Source organism: Saccopteryx bilineata, chromosome 1 (assembly GCF_036850765.1).
Source record: "Saccopteryx bilineata isolate mSacBil1 chromosome 1, mSacBil1_pri_phased_curated, whole genome shotgun sequence".
Taxonomy (NCBI): domain Eukaryota; kingdom Metazoa; phylum Chordata; class Mammalia; order Chiroptera; family Emballonuridae; genus Saccopteryx; species Saccopteryx bilineata.
Genome location: NC_089490.1, coordinates 222701361 through 222716020, shown reverse-complemented (window position 1 = coordinate 222716020; position 14660 = coordinate 222701361). Strand labels below are relative to the sequence as shown.

General features: G+C 35.3%; 1 protein-coding gene and 1 pseudogene across 17 annotated transcripts in view; one reads left to right on the top strand and one right to left on the bottom strand.

Annotated features, from left to right (window-relative positions):
* Positions 1 to 13472, top strand: part of CEP170 (centrosomal protein 170) — a 177928-nt gene extending 164456 nt beyond the window's left edge. For 14 of the 17 annotated variants that reach the window (XM_066236587.1, XM_066236571.1, XM_066236553.1 and 11 more), the window contains 6 exons: positions 2694 to 2871; positions 4564 to 4734; positions 6965 to 7053; positions 9071 to 9164; positions 9931 to 9982; positions 11522 to 13472. In XM_066236587.1, the coding sequence (XP_066092684.1) occupies positions 2694 to 2871; positions 4564 to 4734; positions 6965 to 7053; positions 9071 to 9164; positions 9931 to 9982; positions 11522 to 11811 (874 nt within the window). In that variant the 3' untranslated portion in view covers positions 11812 to 13472. The remainder of the gene's footprint in view (positions 1 to 2693; positions 2872 to 4563; positions 4735 to 6964; positions 7054 to 9070; positions 9165 to 9930; positions 9983 to 11521) is intronic. The other 3 variants (XM_066236654.1, XM_066236607.1, XM_066236617.1) reach the window with 2 other exon arrangements.
* A 617-nt stretch (positions 13473 to 14089) lies between these two features.
* LOC136321485 (U2 spliceosomal RNA) lies at positions 14090 to 14221 on the bottom strand (annotated as a pseudogene).
* Positions 14222 to 14660: the final 439 nt, after the last annotated feature.

Sequence of the window (14660 nt, the reverse complement as noted above, 5' to 3'; positions counted from 1 at the left end):
CCATGTGTATTTTATTGTCTAGAACAGGACTCTAGGGCCAGACTATCTAACTGTCATGATTGTATGCCTTTCCCCTATAGTTTGTCAGTGGCCCTGTACTAACAAAACTTGCCTTTTAGATTTTAATTTTTCAAGGTATACTTTTTCACCATATATCTCAAAGCCAGAGAAATTTTTTGTTCTTGTTTTTGTTTTCTGAGTAATAAAAAAGAAGGGGGATGGTTTTGGAAGGATAGAAAACATGGAAGGAAAGAAAGTTAGTATTGATACTTAATGTTTGTATAGGACACCAGTAAGTTTGCTTAAATTAACATGAGAAAACATTTTCAAATAGCTATGAGTCTCAAATAAATAGAATGTGAGAAATAGTTTTATTTCTTTAAACAGTCTACCGGTGTCACTTGAAACTCACATTCTGAGAGCAATAGTAATTGAAGAGTAAATGGGTAAAGATACTTTTATCTTAAAATCATAATAGTGATTTTAATTTATTACAAGATATTTTGTACAGTTTTACTGCATAACATATTGAGATTGCTGCGGTCTGTGTTTTTTCTAGTTAATTCATGCTGCTTTCTACAGCTGTCAAAAGTTTCATTGCACAAATGTCTGCATAAAACGACTTTAAAGAATAGATTTTTGAATAAGCTGATGATTATTTTTTATCTTATTATGCCTGGTTATTCTATTTCTGTTTCTCGTCCTACTTTTATTTCAGGAAATTGCAAGAATTGAATATATTATCTAAGGGAACATTTTAAACCCTTTCTCAAAAGAATTACATCAACAGTTAACAAAATCATATATGGAATGGTAATATCCGATGTAGCATGACATAAAAAGATCTAGTTAGACTGCTTACTATTTGTAGCCTTAACCAAAAAATGGTCACATAACCTCTCCTAAGCCTCAGTTTCCTCATCTGGTGGTTAGGAAAATTAAATGAGTTGATGAATATAAAGCTTTTAGTGGAGCTCATTATATTATAATACAGTGGCATTGATTATATTTTATTATAATGGTGCCCATTACATTATTCTAAGCTTAAGCAGAATAGGAACTCTATCTGCCTCTTCACCACTGTATCTCTTAGGACCTAGAACAGTGCCTGACACATAATAAGGGACCCGTAAATATTTATACTGGTAAGGGAAAAAGCAATTTACCACATATGGCTTCTTTTGGCCCATTAGCTTCTCTTTAAATTTATAGTTAAATTTTTATGCAATTACTATATTCCTTGCCTTTCAAGCTCATATTTTGCATAAATTTTTAAAATGCTACAACATACTTTGGATTTTAAAGTTGCAAAGAACTTTCACGTGTACTTCTAAAACATTCTGTTTTTCCAAAACTTTCCCTGTGGATGTAGCCAAAATTGAGTTCATATGCAGTGATGCATAACTTAGGGAGCTTGGAAGTCTCATTGAATTGAAATCTTTTTGAGGAAAACATCAATATCAATGGCACAGTTTAAAAATATAGCAGTAAAAGATCATCACTGGTAACAGTTATTTACCATATTTCCCCATGTATAAGATGCACCTTAATTTTGGGGCCCAAAATTTGAAAAAAATGTATTACATAAGGTTTTCAAACTCAAGTTTTATTCATGATAAAATACATACAACTCCTCATACATGCAAAAAAGCGGGAAATGCAACTAAAATTTACAACCACTCTGTAAGACGCACCCAGTTTTTAGACCCCAAGTTTTTCGAAAAACTGTTCATCTTATACATGAGGAAATACGATAGTTCCTCATTTTATGTCACTGATAGTACTAATAAAGGGCTTTATGGAAATGAACTTGACACCTGGGATCTGAGCCTGCTTGAGCTACCTTCAAGTTGTATGGTCATGACGAAGCCACTGAGCCTCTCTGTGAATGTGTCCTTATTCATAATCAGTTAGCTAAGTCTTTCCTAACAAGAATGTTGTGACCCTCGAATTACACGTGTTCACTACGAAGTGATGTTCATAGAAGTGTAAAGTGCTTCCTGGAGTTCTTAACCTCTTGTGCCACACACCTGTTTGGCATCCCGGGAAGTTTCTGGACCTCTTCTCAATAATTTCTCTAATGCATAAACATAAAGTACTTAGAATTACAAAGAAATACAATTATATTGAAATACAGTTATTAAAATATTATTGAAGTGGTATGACAATATATGGTTCTTTGTTAAAATACCGAAATGAATGTTACTGCTGTGAGTTCAGTGACTGCAGTAGTTTTGAAGTAGTGATGTCTAAATGTTTTGAGATACCTGTAGTAACTATAATGTGATTTATGTTGGTGCTATAAATCACCAGTAGCTAATACTACTAGTGTTTGTTGCTTGTGTTTGTAATGGGAAGAAATGCTAAGCTTTTTGGAGAGGTTTGTGAAAATTAAGTTGTAATTGCTTTTTCTTGTCCAAGTATTTTTTTAAAAAACACGTCACTACTTCAGGTGTTTAATGTATATTTTTCAAAATAACAATTTGAGATATAAGGAATTTAATTTTATTCATTTTTTGAATTAAAGTTTAGGATTTTGTATATCAAAGTAGTTAATAGCATTGCCAGAGAACCTTAGGTTTGGGGTACAAATCTTTAGCTATCCAGCTTATATAACTGGTTCAGTCATAAATGATTGTTTCTAGAGCTGTTGCTTAGAAGGGATTAAACTTCTTTTCTGAAATTATTACCAGAATCAGCCAAGATCTTGCTCTCATTGCTCGGGAAATCAACGATGTAGCCGGAGAGATAGATTCGGTGACGTCCTCAGGCACTGCCCCTAGTACCACAGTAAGCACTGCCGCCACCACCCCTGGCTCTGCCATAGACACTAGAGAAGAGGTAGGAGATCCTCCTGGAGAGATGCATAAGGTTCTTCCTTTTCTTTATTTCTTTTGCTTTTAGTTTTCTGCTTAATTTATTTTACTTATGCCCACCCGCCCTATTTGCATGAAGCTCTGCATTTTCCATCTTTGCATTGACAAATTTCTTTTATGTTTCATAACACCTCTGGTAAAGGCTAACATTTGGTCTACTATTAAAGGAAGTCATGATATTATTTAAAATAACCACTTGCTAATTACTGATTGGTGCATAGTTTCACTTAAAGTATGAATATCAATGGTGTGCAGAAAGCAAACCAGAATTCGATAGATTATTGTGTCAAGTTTTTGTAAAGTTTGGCTATGAAAAGACTTCAATTAAAAAGGTATTTTTGTAGCTAGTTAACTTAGGTGATAGCTCTAATAGCAAAGAAAGAAAAGTTTTACAATTTTACTATTTTAAATATTCTGTTGGTGAATATACACACTCACAAACATGTACACACACATGGGTACTTTGACAGTTGATATACCGTATATACATAATATACATATATACTCACAAATACATGCAAGTTAGGCAGATCCTAAAATATTTATTCTCTGGCCCTTTACAGAAAAAAATTTACTAGTTTCTAACACTGATGATTCTACTTCCTTGATTTATAAAATAATGTTCTCAGTGGTAACCAAAAATGGCTAGCCTTTTTGACCAACTTAATTCTGGTTAACTGTGCTAATAATACTGTCTTTGGTTGCTTTTTGTCACATTTCTTTTATAATCTAATTATTTAATGGTCATTTCTTGGTTCTTTTTCTTCCTTATGTGTTGTCTAATTTGGCAAATGATACTTCATCAATCTGTGTAGTTTTACCACATTGATCAATTGAAATGTATATAAAATTAGCCTCATTGTTGAAAAACAAAAGGATCTTGGTGGCAAGACATACACAATTCTTCTGGTACATTTAAAATGATAATTTCTCAGCTGTCTAACTAAATCTTATCTAACATGATTATACCCTCACTCAGACTCTGAAATTACTCGAACATTTCACTGAATAGATTCATTTTTCACTTTTGATTTATTTCTGAATATTGTACTACAGGTTATTCCTTCTCAGTAAACCTGTTACTTTGTAGTGTAGTGTGTAATTTGCACTGTAGATGGCAGCATATCCTTTTTGTTGGATTATGTAACTTCTGTAACCTTGTTAAAGTTTACCTGATTATGACCAAAATATTTATCATGTGTATTTAAATTTTTTTCCTTTTGTAAACTTAATTGGAATTAGCAATTTATGTATCTGTGAAGAAATTTGGCATCTGGATTTGGGGAGGAAAAAAAGGAAATGACAAGATAGGAAACTAAGAGAAAAAGAAACATAATTTTTCACTGGTAAGGCAGTGTAAGTAAAATAACTCCTGTCCATCTACATGGCTCAGTTTTTTAAAGTTATCATCTGTTTTCCATTTGGGAAAAATCTTGTCCACGAAAGAAGCAAATGGATAATTGCTATATATTTTGGATTTTGAAATTAAAATCTGTGTAGATGAACATATTTAATAAAACAAACACCTTTGAAGTGCTTATAAAAAGATTCATTGGTTTATTGAAGATACCACGCTTCTGTTACTACCAAGAAAGAAATAACTTCTGTCTAATCATTAAAAAATTATAATGCCAATATCTATGTTTTTCCAAACTATTCTCATAAGGATTTGCTCTTGTCCTATTAGTTGGTTGATCGTGTTTTTGATGAAAGCCTCAACTTCCGAAAGATCCCTCCGTTAGTTAATTCTAAGACACCAGAAGGAAACAACTGTCGGTCTAGTGATTCAAGACCCCAACCGGTAGAGCCCCCTGACCACCTAACAATTACAAGGCGGAGAACCTGGAGCAGAGATGAAGTAAGTAAACCATTAACAGTAACAAATGGCAGAGGAGGGATATCCTGTCCGTGAGAAAAAGCTGAGAAAAAGGTTCTTGTCTTAATGGGCAGAATGAAACTTCATCTTGACATCACCTCACCTACATAACTAATTCCAAATGAATTAAGTTTCCAAAGGGTGAAAGCAAAACTTTAATCTGAGTGCAATTAAAGGACTATTGTGAAACATATTGCCAACAAAGGATTGGTATCCCAAATTAGGAATAATTCTTACCAATTAATTAAAAATACAAAACAATCCAATAGAAAAATCTACAAAAAAACAAAACAAAAACCAAACCAACCAAACAAAAAAAAAAAACATGAACAGTGTTTCACTGAAGGGAAAATACCTGAGAACTAACTAAGGAGGGAATGATACTCAGGGTGGTAGAGGTACCAGCTCAGGGGTGAGGTAGAAGAAGAATATAGTAAGGGGCAGCTGAGAGGAAGGGTTTGATCCTAGTTATCTTAAGGTTATCTTAAGGTCAGAAAGTCTAATATATTGTGACACTGAACTATATAGGGCAGAAAGGAGAGAGATCCCTTTATGTTACAGTCTTTCCTTAGACAACCTTGCCCTTTCTCACTTCATCCAAATGAATACGTCTTCCAGTCTTCTGATTGATTTCTTAAGACTCACAAAATGCCCTTTGTGCTTATGTAGTCTCTTTTTGCTCCATGTCACTTTCATATTCTAAATAATCTTTTACTCTTAACGTCAAATCCTTGTCATTCTCAAGATCTACTTTTCACGATGCCTTCCTGAGTTAAGCCACACTCACAGAACACCCTTCTATTAGAATTCATACAGCACTGAATCACAAAATTTAGCACTAACATTCTTCCTTATAGAATATTTAATAGTATTTCCTATATAATATTGTACCATGATCTCCCCCGCTGGTCTTTAATACTCCTTAACACCCAAAACCATATGTTCTCTGGATTTTCTCATGGATCCAGATGCAGTTCTGACAGTCTAAGGAGTTGGCTTTGCAACCTACCATTGAGCCTCAAGTCTATTCCTCTTTCTAGCATTCTGATTTTCATGGTTTAGCCCTTGACAGAATATAGCTCATAGGCCAAATGCAGCCCACCACCTGCTTTTGTAAACTTCTATTCCAACTCTGCCGTGCCCACTTGTTTGTGTAGTATCTATAGCTGTTTTCACGCTACAGTGAAGACTTGAGTTGTTGTGACAAAGACCATCAGCCTAACATTTGGTCTCTGGGCCTTTACATAAGTTTGCTGTCCTCTGGTTTTGCCTATGAATTTCAGCTCTGGGAGGTATCAGCCCCATTAGAAAAACTTATGTTTTCAGTAAATTTGAAAAATATGTCTGTGCCTTGGAGCACAAAGATTGCAATCTTCATGTCTATATTCATATTGTTTGATGAAAGAAGGGCTAATAAATTTAGTATTCTGAATTATTTATGTTTTCTCTTTTATGATAATTTAATTGGAGGCATGAGAGAAGGGATCATGATGGTAATTTTTTATTTTTTTATTTTTATTTTTTTGTATTTTTTTGTGTGTGTGTATTTTTCTGAAGCTAGAAACCGGGAGAGAGTCAAACAGACTCCCGCATGCGCCCGACCGGGATCCACCTGGCACGCCCACCAGGGAGCGATGCTCTCTGCCCACCAGGGGGGATGCTCTGCCCCTCCGGGGCGTCGCGACCAGAGCCACTCTAGCGCCTGGGGCAGAGGCCAAGGAGCCATCCCCAGCGCCCGGGCCTTCTTTGCTCCAATGGAGCCTCAGCTGCGGGAGGGGAAGAGAGAGACAGAGAGGAAGGAGAGGGGGAGGGGTGGAGAAGCAGATGGTCGCTTCTCCTGTGTGCCCTGGCCGGGAAACAAACCCAGGACTTCTACATGCCAGGCCGACGCTCTACCACTGAGCCAACCGGCCAGGGCCTCATGATGGTAATTGATGGTAGAATCACATGGGTTGATTTTTGAAAGTAATATGACCAAAACAATATGGAAACTTCACAAGTTATTTAATAAAAAGGAACTCCTTTGCTAATATCTGTTTCTCTCTCTCAGTTTAGTGATACCTTCTTCTGATTATAGTCTTCATCGATATTTTTTGAAAGTTGGCATAAATACTAAATGCCTCTGAATACAGCGAGCTGTGACTAGTATCCTTGGTGATGCTGCAATGCCATGGTGTCACCTTATGTCTCCTCTTTTCTTTGGCTGTTTCAGGTCATGGGAGATAACCTGTTGCTGTCGTCCGTCTTTCAGTTCTCCAGGAAGATACGGCAGTCCATCGATAAAACAGCTGGGAAGATTAGGTATGCTTTGTGACTCGCACCTTCTTGCTTTTATGTTATTAGCAGTCACCTGTTTCGCATTTTTCAAGATGCGACCACAGCTCCAAGGACTAGTGAAGCCGCTGTCACTGAACCTTACCACTGCCTCCACCGCATCCCTTCCTTTTTAAGTAGTATAGCCATGAGCTAGGTAGGCAACATGAAGAGGGCAAAAAGAGAAATAAATGCCCCAGATAATTAGGCCTCGTATAATTGAAAGTGAGCTTTAATCACTTTGGTTAATTTTATTAGTAACCAGAAACAATTATCTTTTACAAGACTTCAAACTACTCAAGTTTCATCTTCCTCATCAGTAGAGGGGACAGTGTATATACTCTTTAAAGACCCAGAAAATTTTACCTTGGTCAGTGCACAGTGGATAGAGTGTCACCCCAGAGCACCAAGGTCACCAGTTCAACCTGGAGGGCACCCACTTGATCCCCGCTGAGGGCTCAAACCCAAGGGCACTGGCTCAATGCCAGGTTCACCAGCTCAGCCCCCGAGGTCTCTGGTTGGAGCCCCAGACAAGGCACATATGAGAAGCAATCAATGGCACAACTAAGTGGAACAACAAGTTGACGCTCTTCTCTCTCTCTCTCTCTCTCTCTCTCTCTCCCTCCCTCCCTCCCTCCCTCCCTCCCTCCCTCCCTCCCCCTTTCTCTCTCCCCCCCTCCCTCTCGCTTCCTCTCTCCCCAGCTTCCTCTCAAAAAATAAAAAGGCTTTATTTGAAATATGTTTGGTTTAACAATTTGAAGCACAAGCATTATACCACCATTTTTCTGGCAAAATTCACTGAATTTTCAACACCATGTGGCTAACCACAGACTTCCTGTTATAGTATGAGTCCATTGTAGTTTTAAGTTGGTCCATGGAGTAGTCATTGCCTTTCTACTCTTCACCAGTCCTAATGCTGTCAGACTCTTACAACACACATAATGATTTATTTAGCCATAATATCAGTTGTTAGGATAGCAGCTCTTAGATGGCTGTCAAGGATGTTTATTCTGGGGGTTTAGAAAAATCAACAATAGATCAGAATGTTCTTATATCAGATTCTCATTATTGTTTTTTTAAGCATGGTTGTATGTAATCATAGATGTTCTATAGTTGATTTGATATTGATGAATTTCTTATTTTTAAATAAGTTGAACACAGCATATTGGTCTTTGAAGAAATACAAATAAATAATTTACTTACTCATACAATGTTGATGTTCCTATAAGGTAAACTAGATTTAACTCAATTAAGAAATTTAAAAAGAAACCAAAAGGATGCCTATTAATTACATCTCTCTAAAACTGATGAGTCATGCCTTAGATTCCAAACAATTGGGAAGAGGATACCACATTTGAATGACAAATCAAAATTTTATGGTATTTTATAAGTTAACATATATGAGTTTAGTTTCTAACATAAGGATAATTATCTTTATTGGTGATTGTTCATTGTCAAAAGGATAGTGTCTTAACTCCTAACAAGTAACAGTAAGCACTCCAATTTTTAACCTTTAAAATAATGTTTTACATTTTGTTCAACCAATAATATTCCTTTCCCTATATAAAGAGGTCTTAAGAGACACAATTGTTCATACGTCATTCATTCAACCAATTTTTATCTTAATTTCATTTTATGTGTATACTGCATATGTTCTGTGTGAACAAAGTTCTGTTTTCATTGTAACTCCTGGTTAATTACAAATGCCAGATAAAACTTGGGAGTTATACAATCATCTACATTTATATTTTATTTGGTTTTCAATAAATAATGAGATAAAAACAAAGAAGTGTATGTGTATATTCATAACCACTCAGTTAGGTTTTAATACAGGTCTCTCACATTGGTAATGTTGGCTCAGTATTGAATTTGCAGTTATGTAATATTTAGTGGTTTCTTTATCCTTGTGTAGCCTTGAAAAAATATATTGCTTATATATTATTGGTAAAAATGTGATAGGTTTCTAAGTATGAAAGTGAAAATGCTTATGTGTTTTGATTTGTAGAATATTATTTAAAGATAAAGATCGGAACTGGGATGACATAGAAAGCAAGTTAAGATCCGAAAGCGAAGTTCCTATTGTGAAAACCTCAAGCATGGTATGGTGACTTTGCTTAACTATTAAAGCATTGTAGTCACAGTGCTTTATTTTAAGGGAATGATATGCTTATTTTGGAGCTCTTTGTTGGTTTACATTTTCATGGAAGATATAAATGCGCTTATTTGGGTAATTTTATGCCTGAAACTGTCTCTCCCAGGAGTTTAAAATATTGATAGCTTCAAAGTTGCAGAGGATGTGAAGAAGGAACCTTTTATGTTCCTCACTATTATGCATTTTTGTTCTTGTAATAATTATATATTATAAGTAGGCAATTTTGAAATAAGAACCAAACTCAAATATAAGTCTACATGAGTCATTTCCAGTTGCTTAATAAATTGCTTGTTTCCTCTTCAAGAATTTGTGTAGTTTTTTTTGTTGATCAGAGAGGCATCCTAAAACCAAGATTGGAAGCTTTTGCATTTTTCTAAAGAGAGTAAAATCCTTAGGTGCTTTTACAAAATTTTTGTAAGGTTGACCAATTCAAGTTTTCTAAAATCTTTTCTTAATAGTAATATGACTTTGAACTTTTCATCTTCTATCATAATTTCATTGAAAAAAATAATTTTAACATTAATTTAAAGATTAGAAAATTTGAATCTTGTCTACTGGGTATCCTAATTATTTCCTATCTTGTTGCTACAAATGTGGTGCCATGTTTAGCTAATGTTAAGTGTTCCAAACAAGATGAGTCTGAAAGTCATTGCCTGTCAAGTGAGAATGTTTTTCATAAAGTAAGGTAATTTTTGTCATTGTTTTCCTTACAGGAGATATCTTCCATCTTACAGGAGTTGAAAAGAGTTGAAAAACAGCTACAAGGTAAATTTTCTACTGAATTAAGTAGAAAGAGTTAACAGTTTAGGACAGCACATGCTATGTGGTATTTCTTAGAATATTCTTATTATTTGAACATTATTTGGTTAAATGTAATGATATGGATTAAAATATAGAGTGATATATATCCAAATTATTCATAAAAAAGAAAGTTTAAAATCCAATATAAGTAATTTAAAAACCAAAAAAGTTAAATCTTGGGCATATTGCTAGATGTTATAAAATAATTTATAGCATTATACATTTATCTGTTATATATATAAATACTAATGTGTGAAAAATACATAAAATAATGTGTTAAAATATGTATTTGCAGCTGAAAATGCTTATTGACAGTTAGCAATATATATTTGTTCTCATAGTTCTTAAATTATATTTGTGATATAATCCAAATGAACTAGTGTTCTAACAAGTAGTAATTGTTTGGATGAACAACAAAAAGCAAGTGCATATGGGCCCTAGGGACCAGGAGAGGGAGAGAAGAAGAGAGGCTCAGCTCGCCTCCTGAGCTTTGACAGGGACACTGTATTAGTGTGTGTCAGACCTTAATCACTTATTCATGCCTGTGCATGTCTTGACCCAGGAGTCCCCAGTGGTATACCAAGCCTATTCCAGACTGAACTGCTAATTCTACTCAGTTGTTAATGCTTGAAATACCATAGGCATGATATTTTAGTCGAACCAAAGTGATTTCTCAATCTTTAGTCAGCCTCAACACACCCAAGGGTTTGGCTCTCCCCCCGAGGAAAGGTGTCTTGCTAACATACTGTTTGTTAGCTGATAGACCGGAGATGTACTTTTAAAAGGACCTCTTACGTGATTCTTAAATCTATGGTGCTTTCTTCTCCCAACTCCCCACTCTGCCCAGTGCCAAGTTCAGAATCACTGTCTAAGATTTCTCCTTGTCCACTCAGAGATCTTTTGGATTGAAAACTGGTTTATCTGGCCTGCCCATGGAGGTAGCAAAGTCTGTTTGACCTGCTGGGGCTGCCATGAGATACTAGTATCAAGGCCACAAGGAGTCCTTGTGACTCAGCGGCACAACACTTGCACACAGCTGATGTCCCAGAGCTCTCCCAGGGTGATAGCATGCTGTGGTAGCATTTGGAGCGTGCTCATATATTTCAGTTTCCCCAATCTTCAAGTTAGTCTAATCCCCATAAACAGCAACTAATCCCCACTTATCTGAGTGCTTAATATGGCTAGGAGTGTTTATTAAAATAATGACTAGTATTCTCACTTATCCTCTTAAAATAATAGAAGATCTTTTCTGAATTGCACTTTTCCAAATCCCAGGTTTCCAATAGGCACCAGAGAAAGAATTTAGGTTTGTATAGTCTACAGATCAACCCCAGAATTATTGAGAGTAGGGTTTTAAAAACAGTATAGAAAGGATTAGCCAAAATTAAGCATCAGATAAAAGAATCAGTAGTCAAAACATTATCCAAGTCCTAAGCAATGTTCATATCCCAACTTGACTGCATCGACAGTTGTCTTTTTTTCCCCATTCCTTGTTTCCTCCAGCGATCAATGCTATGATTGACCCAGATGGAACTTTGGAGGCTCTGAACAACATGGGATTTCCCAGTGCCATCTTGCCATCTCCACCGAAACAGAAGTCCAGTCCTGTGAATAACCACAGTAGCCCGGGTCAGACACCATCCCTCTGCCAACCAGAAGCTAGGGTTCTTCACCCTTCTGCAGTCTCGGTCTCAGCCGAGTTTGAGAACACGGAATCAGAGGCGGATTTTAGTATACATTTTAATAGGTTCAACCCTGACGGGGAAGAGGAAGATGCCACAGTACCTGAATGACTCTCAATTGTTAGATAGTAATTACCTGTGGAATAACTTAGGAATCTTCCAAGCAGCATTGTGTTGACTTGCACAAAACAAGACAGCTTGGTCAAGTACAATCTTGTTATCTCTGGCTTTTTCATTTATTTATTTTGTCCAATAATGTGGTATCACATCATCCTTTCCAACCACTTAAAGAACCCCTTGGTGCACATGTAGGAAAAAGCAGATCGTGGCAATTTCACCTTTTGTGGTTTTATGATTTTGAAATTGAATTATATAATTGCATCCTTTCCCTTCATAGATATTTTTTTGTTTTTAAGCTGTGCTGTGACCTACAAGCAAACTAAATACTCAACATTTCTGACCCCCATGTCTCTTGTGCCAAGCTGCTCCCTGAAATGGACTTTCTTCATCTGTACAGATTTGTTAAACACTTATATTTGCTTCTTAACAATAGGATTTATATTAGTACTCATTGCCCTTGGATACAATGACATATAACTCTCCAGTCAAACTGACCTTTCAAAACAGTTGTTCTTATGTCCTAAAATTTTCCAACAAAAATGTGATTTATATAACTTTGTTGCTACGTAAATTGTCTGGGGTTTATGGAAGTGAACTATTATGTTTGCACTAAGATTTGCTGGGAGTGGTAGGTGGGTATATCTATATGTCAGTAAGGACTAACTGCCCTTTTTGTACATAGGAAATCGATAATACTGTCTTTGTTTACCCCACAACGTTTTACTCCACTTTCGAAAGATGAATTTGGCACTTTTTTCCATTGTCTTTTCTTTCTTTCCTTTTTTTTTTAATGGAAGTAAGATTTTTGTCTCTCATTATAGGGCAAATCCTAACTAGAAAGATTAAACTAGACAGTTTAGGTGGAGTATATTTTTAAAACTAAGAACATGTATAATGGTCCAGTGTTACCAAGTTTAAATGTGACAGTTGAAAAAGAAAATTCCTTTGAAATGATCATGAAGTTAAAATTTTCTTCCCTAGGAGACTTGGAGAACCAGTAGTCATAAAATTAGTTGATAGTTTCACACCCACGCAGTGAATTGCTTCTGTGTATTTCCCTGTAGGACCCGCTAGTAGATCCTGTCTCGGTCTTTCTTACTTATTTATGAGGACCCTGCAAGACAACACCGACAAGGGCTTTGGGCCTGTGTTACTAAAAAGGAAGCCTATGAAAAATACTTTCTAGAATCTTTTCTTCTCTTTCCAGTAAAGTCACATTTGGATAAATTTAAAAAGAAAGCAATTATCTTTGTGTTTCCAGAACACTATAATTTGGGTGAATCTGAATTCTGTTAAATATTATTAGTAGACTTGGAGTTTCCCCTTGACCCCATCAGTCTATAAAGGTTAAAACTTCGACCTTTGAAAATTTATGAAGCAGTCTATAATATTGCAGCAATAATCCTGTGCTACTTTTTTTTTTTTTTTTTAAAGAAACTAACTCTGTACACTTCAGAACTTTACAGGATTTTACAAATCCTATACTGCTGGGCAAGTTAATAAAGATGCAAAAAAAAATCTCTTTTTTTGTAGGGATATAAAAACAAGTCTGTTCAGTAATGGCGCTCATACTTTTCTTTAAATTAAAAAAAAAAAAAGGAGGGTGAATGAACTATTTTGGTGAAGCTAAATTACCCGTTCTAATAAAGAAAGACTGAAAACAAGTTTTAAAGACCATGAATGGAAAAATACAAATGCTTTAAAGGAATAAGTGAAATATTGAAAAAGGATCAATCCATTTGAAGAAAAAGTCAAACAGCGTAATCACCATTGTTCCCTCTTTTAAGTTGAATGTTTGGGTACTGATGGAAGTATTCAATAGAAGGTAAGGAGTTGTTTAGGAAAATATAAGCATCTGTCTACTTGCATTATTGTTTATGTGTTTACACACTTTTGTTTAAATATAAACATTTGGCCTTTTACTATGTTATTTTTATTTTTTATGAATACATTATTCTCCTTATTTATTTTTGTTACATTTATTACTTATGTTATTTACAACTCCATTTTTAAATAAAGTGTTTCTGGAACTTTATACAATGATTACACATTGTATTTCTTCTACCATCTGGATTGCTAATATTTCAACACTTTGCCAAATAACCATTTATACACCATTTTCCAAAGCCTAGCAAAAGAAAGATGCTTCAACTCTAATACATGTTCTATTTTTAATGAAACCCATAAATTGATTCCCAAGTGCCTATTTTTTACACAGATCCATTATATTCTATGTAATAAAAAACAAAACTCCCAAACAAAAACCCTAAAAGATTTAAATTTACCAAAAAGATTTAAATTCCATAAAGGACAACACACATGATAGATAGCAGGCGATATGTTATCAGACTGATAGAAACAGATACTGCACTTGATCTTAGCCAAAAGGCTGAAGAGCAGTGGGGTGATATGTTATTAGAAAGAGCAGGTTTATCAGATGCAGAAAATAATTACAGGTTATTTGTGCTTGTAGCTAATGAAATGGTAGTTAACTTCAAAGTGAATGACTAATAACAAAGAAAATTACACAGTTTAAATCCTTGCTCTGCATGATATCAGATCCTTTTCTTGACAATGACACTGAGGGGGGTTTTATGAGAAAAATATGTCAGCTGTCAAAAATACAGAGCGATGTCATTTTGATAGTGCTGTCAATGGATCCTTATTCTTGAACACAGTAAAAAACCTTTTCAGGGTGACTCATGTTTTCAGGTGTTGCTACCTCTCAGGAATGCATGCTGGCTGCTACCTTACACAATGTGATTGAACCCTCCAGAGACCATTCATTTAACAAATACAAGTGCCAATATTGCTCAGGTATGAGACAGGTGCTGCTAGAA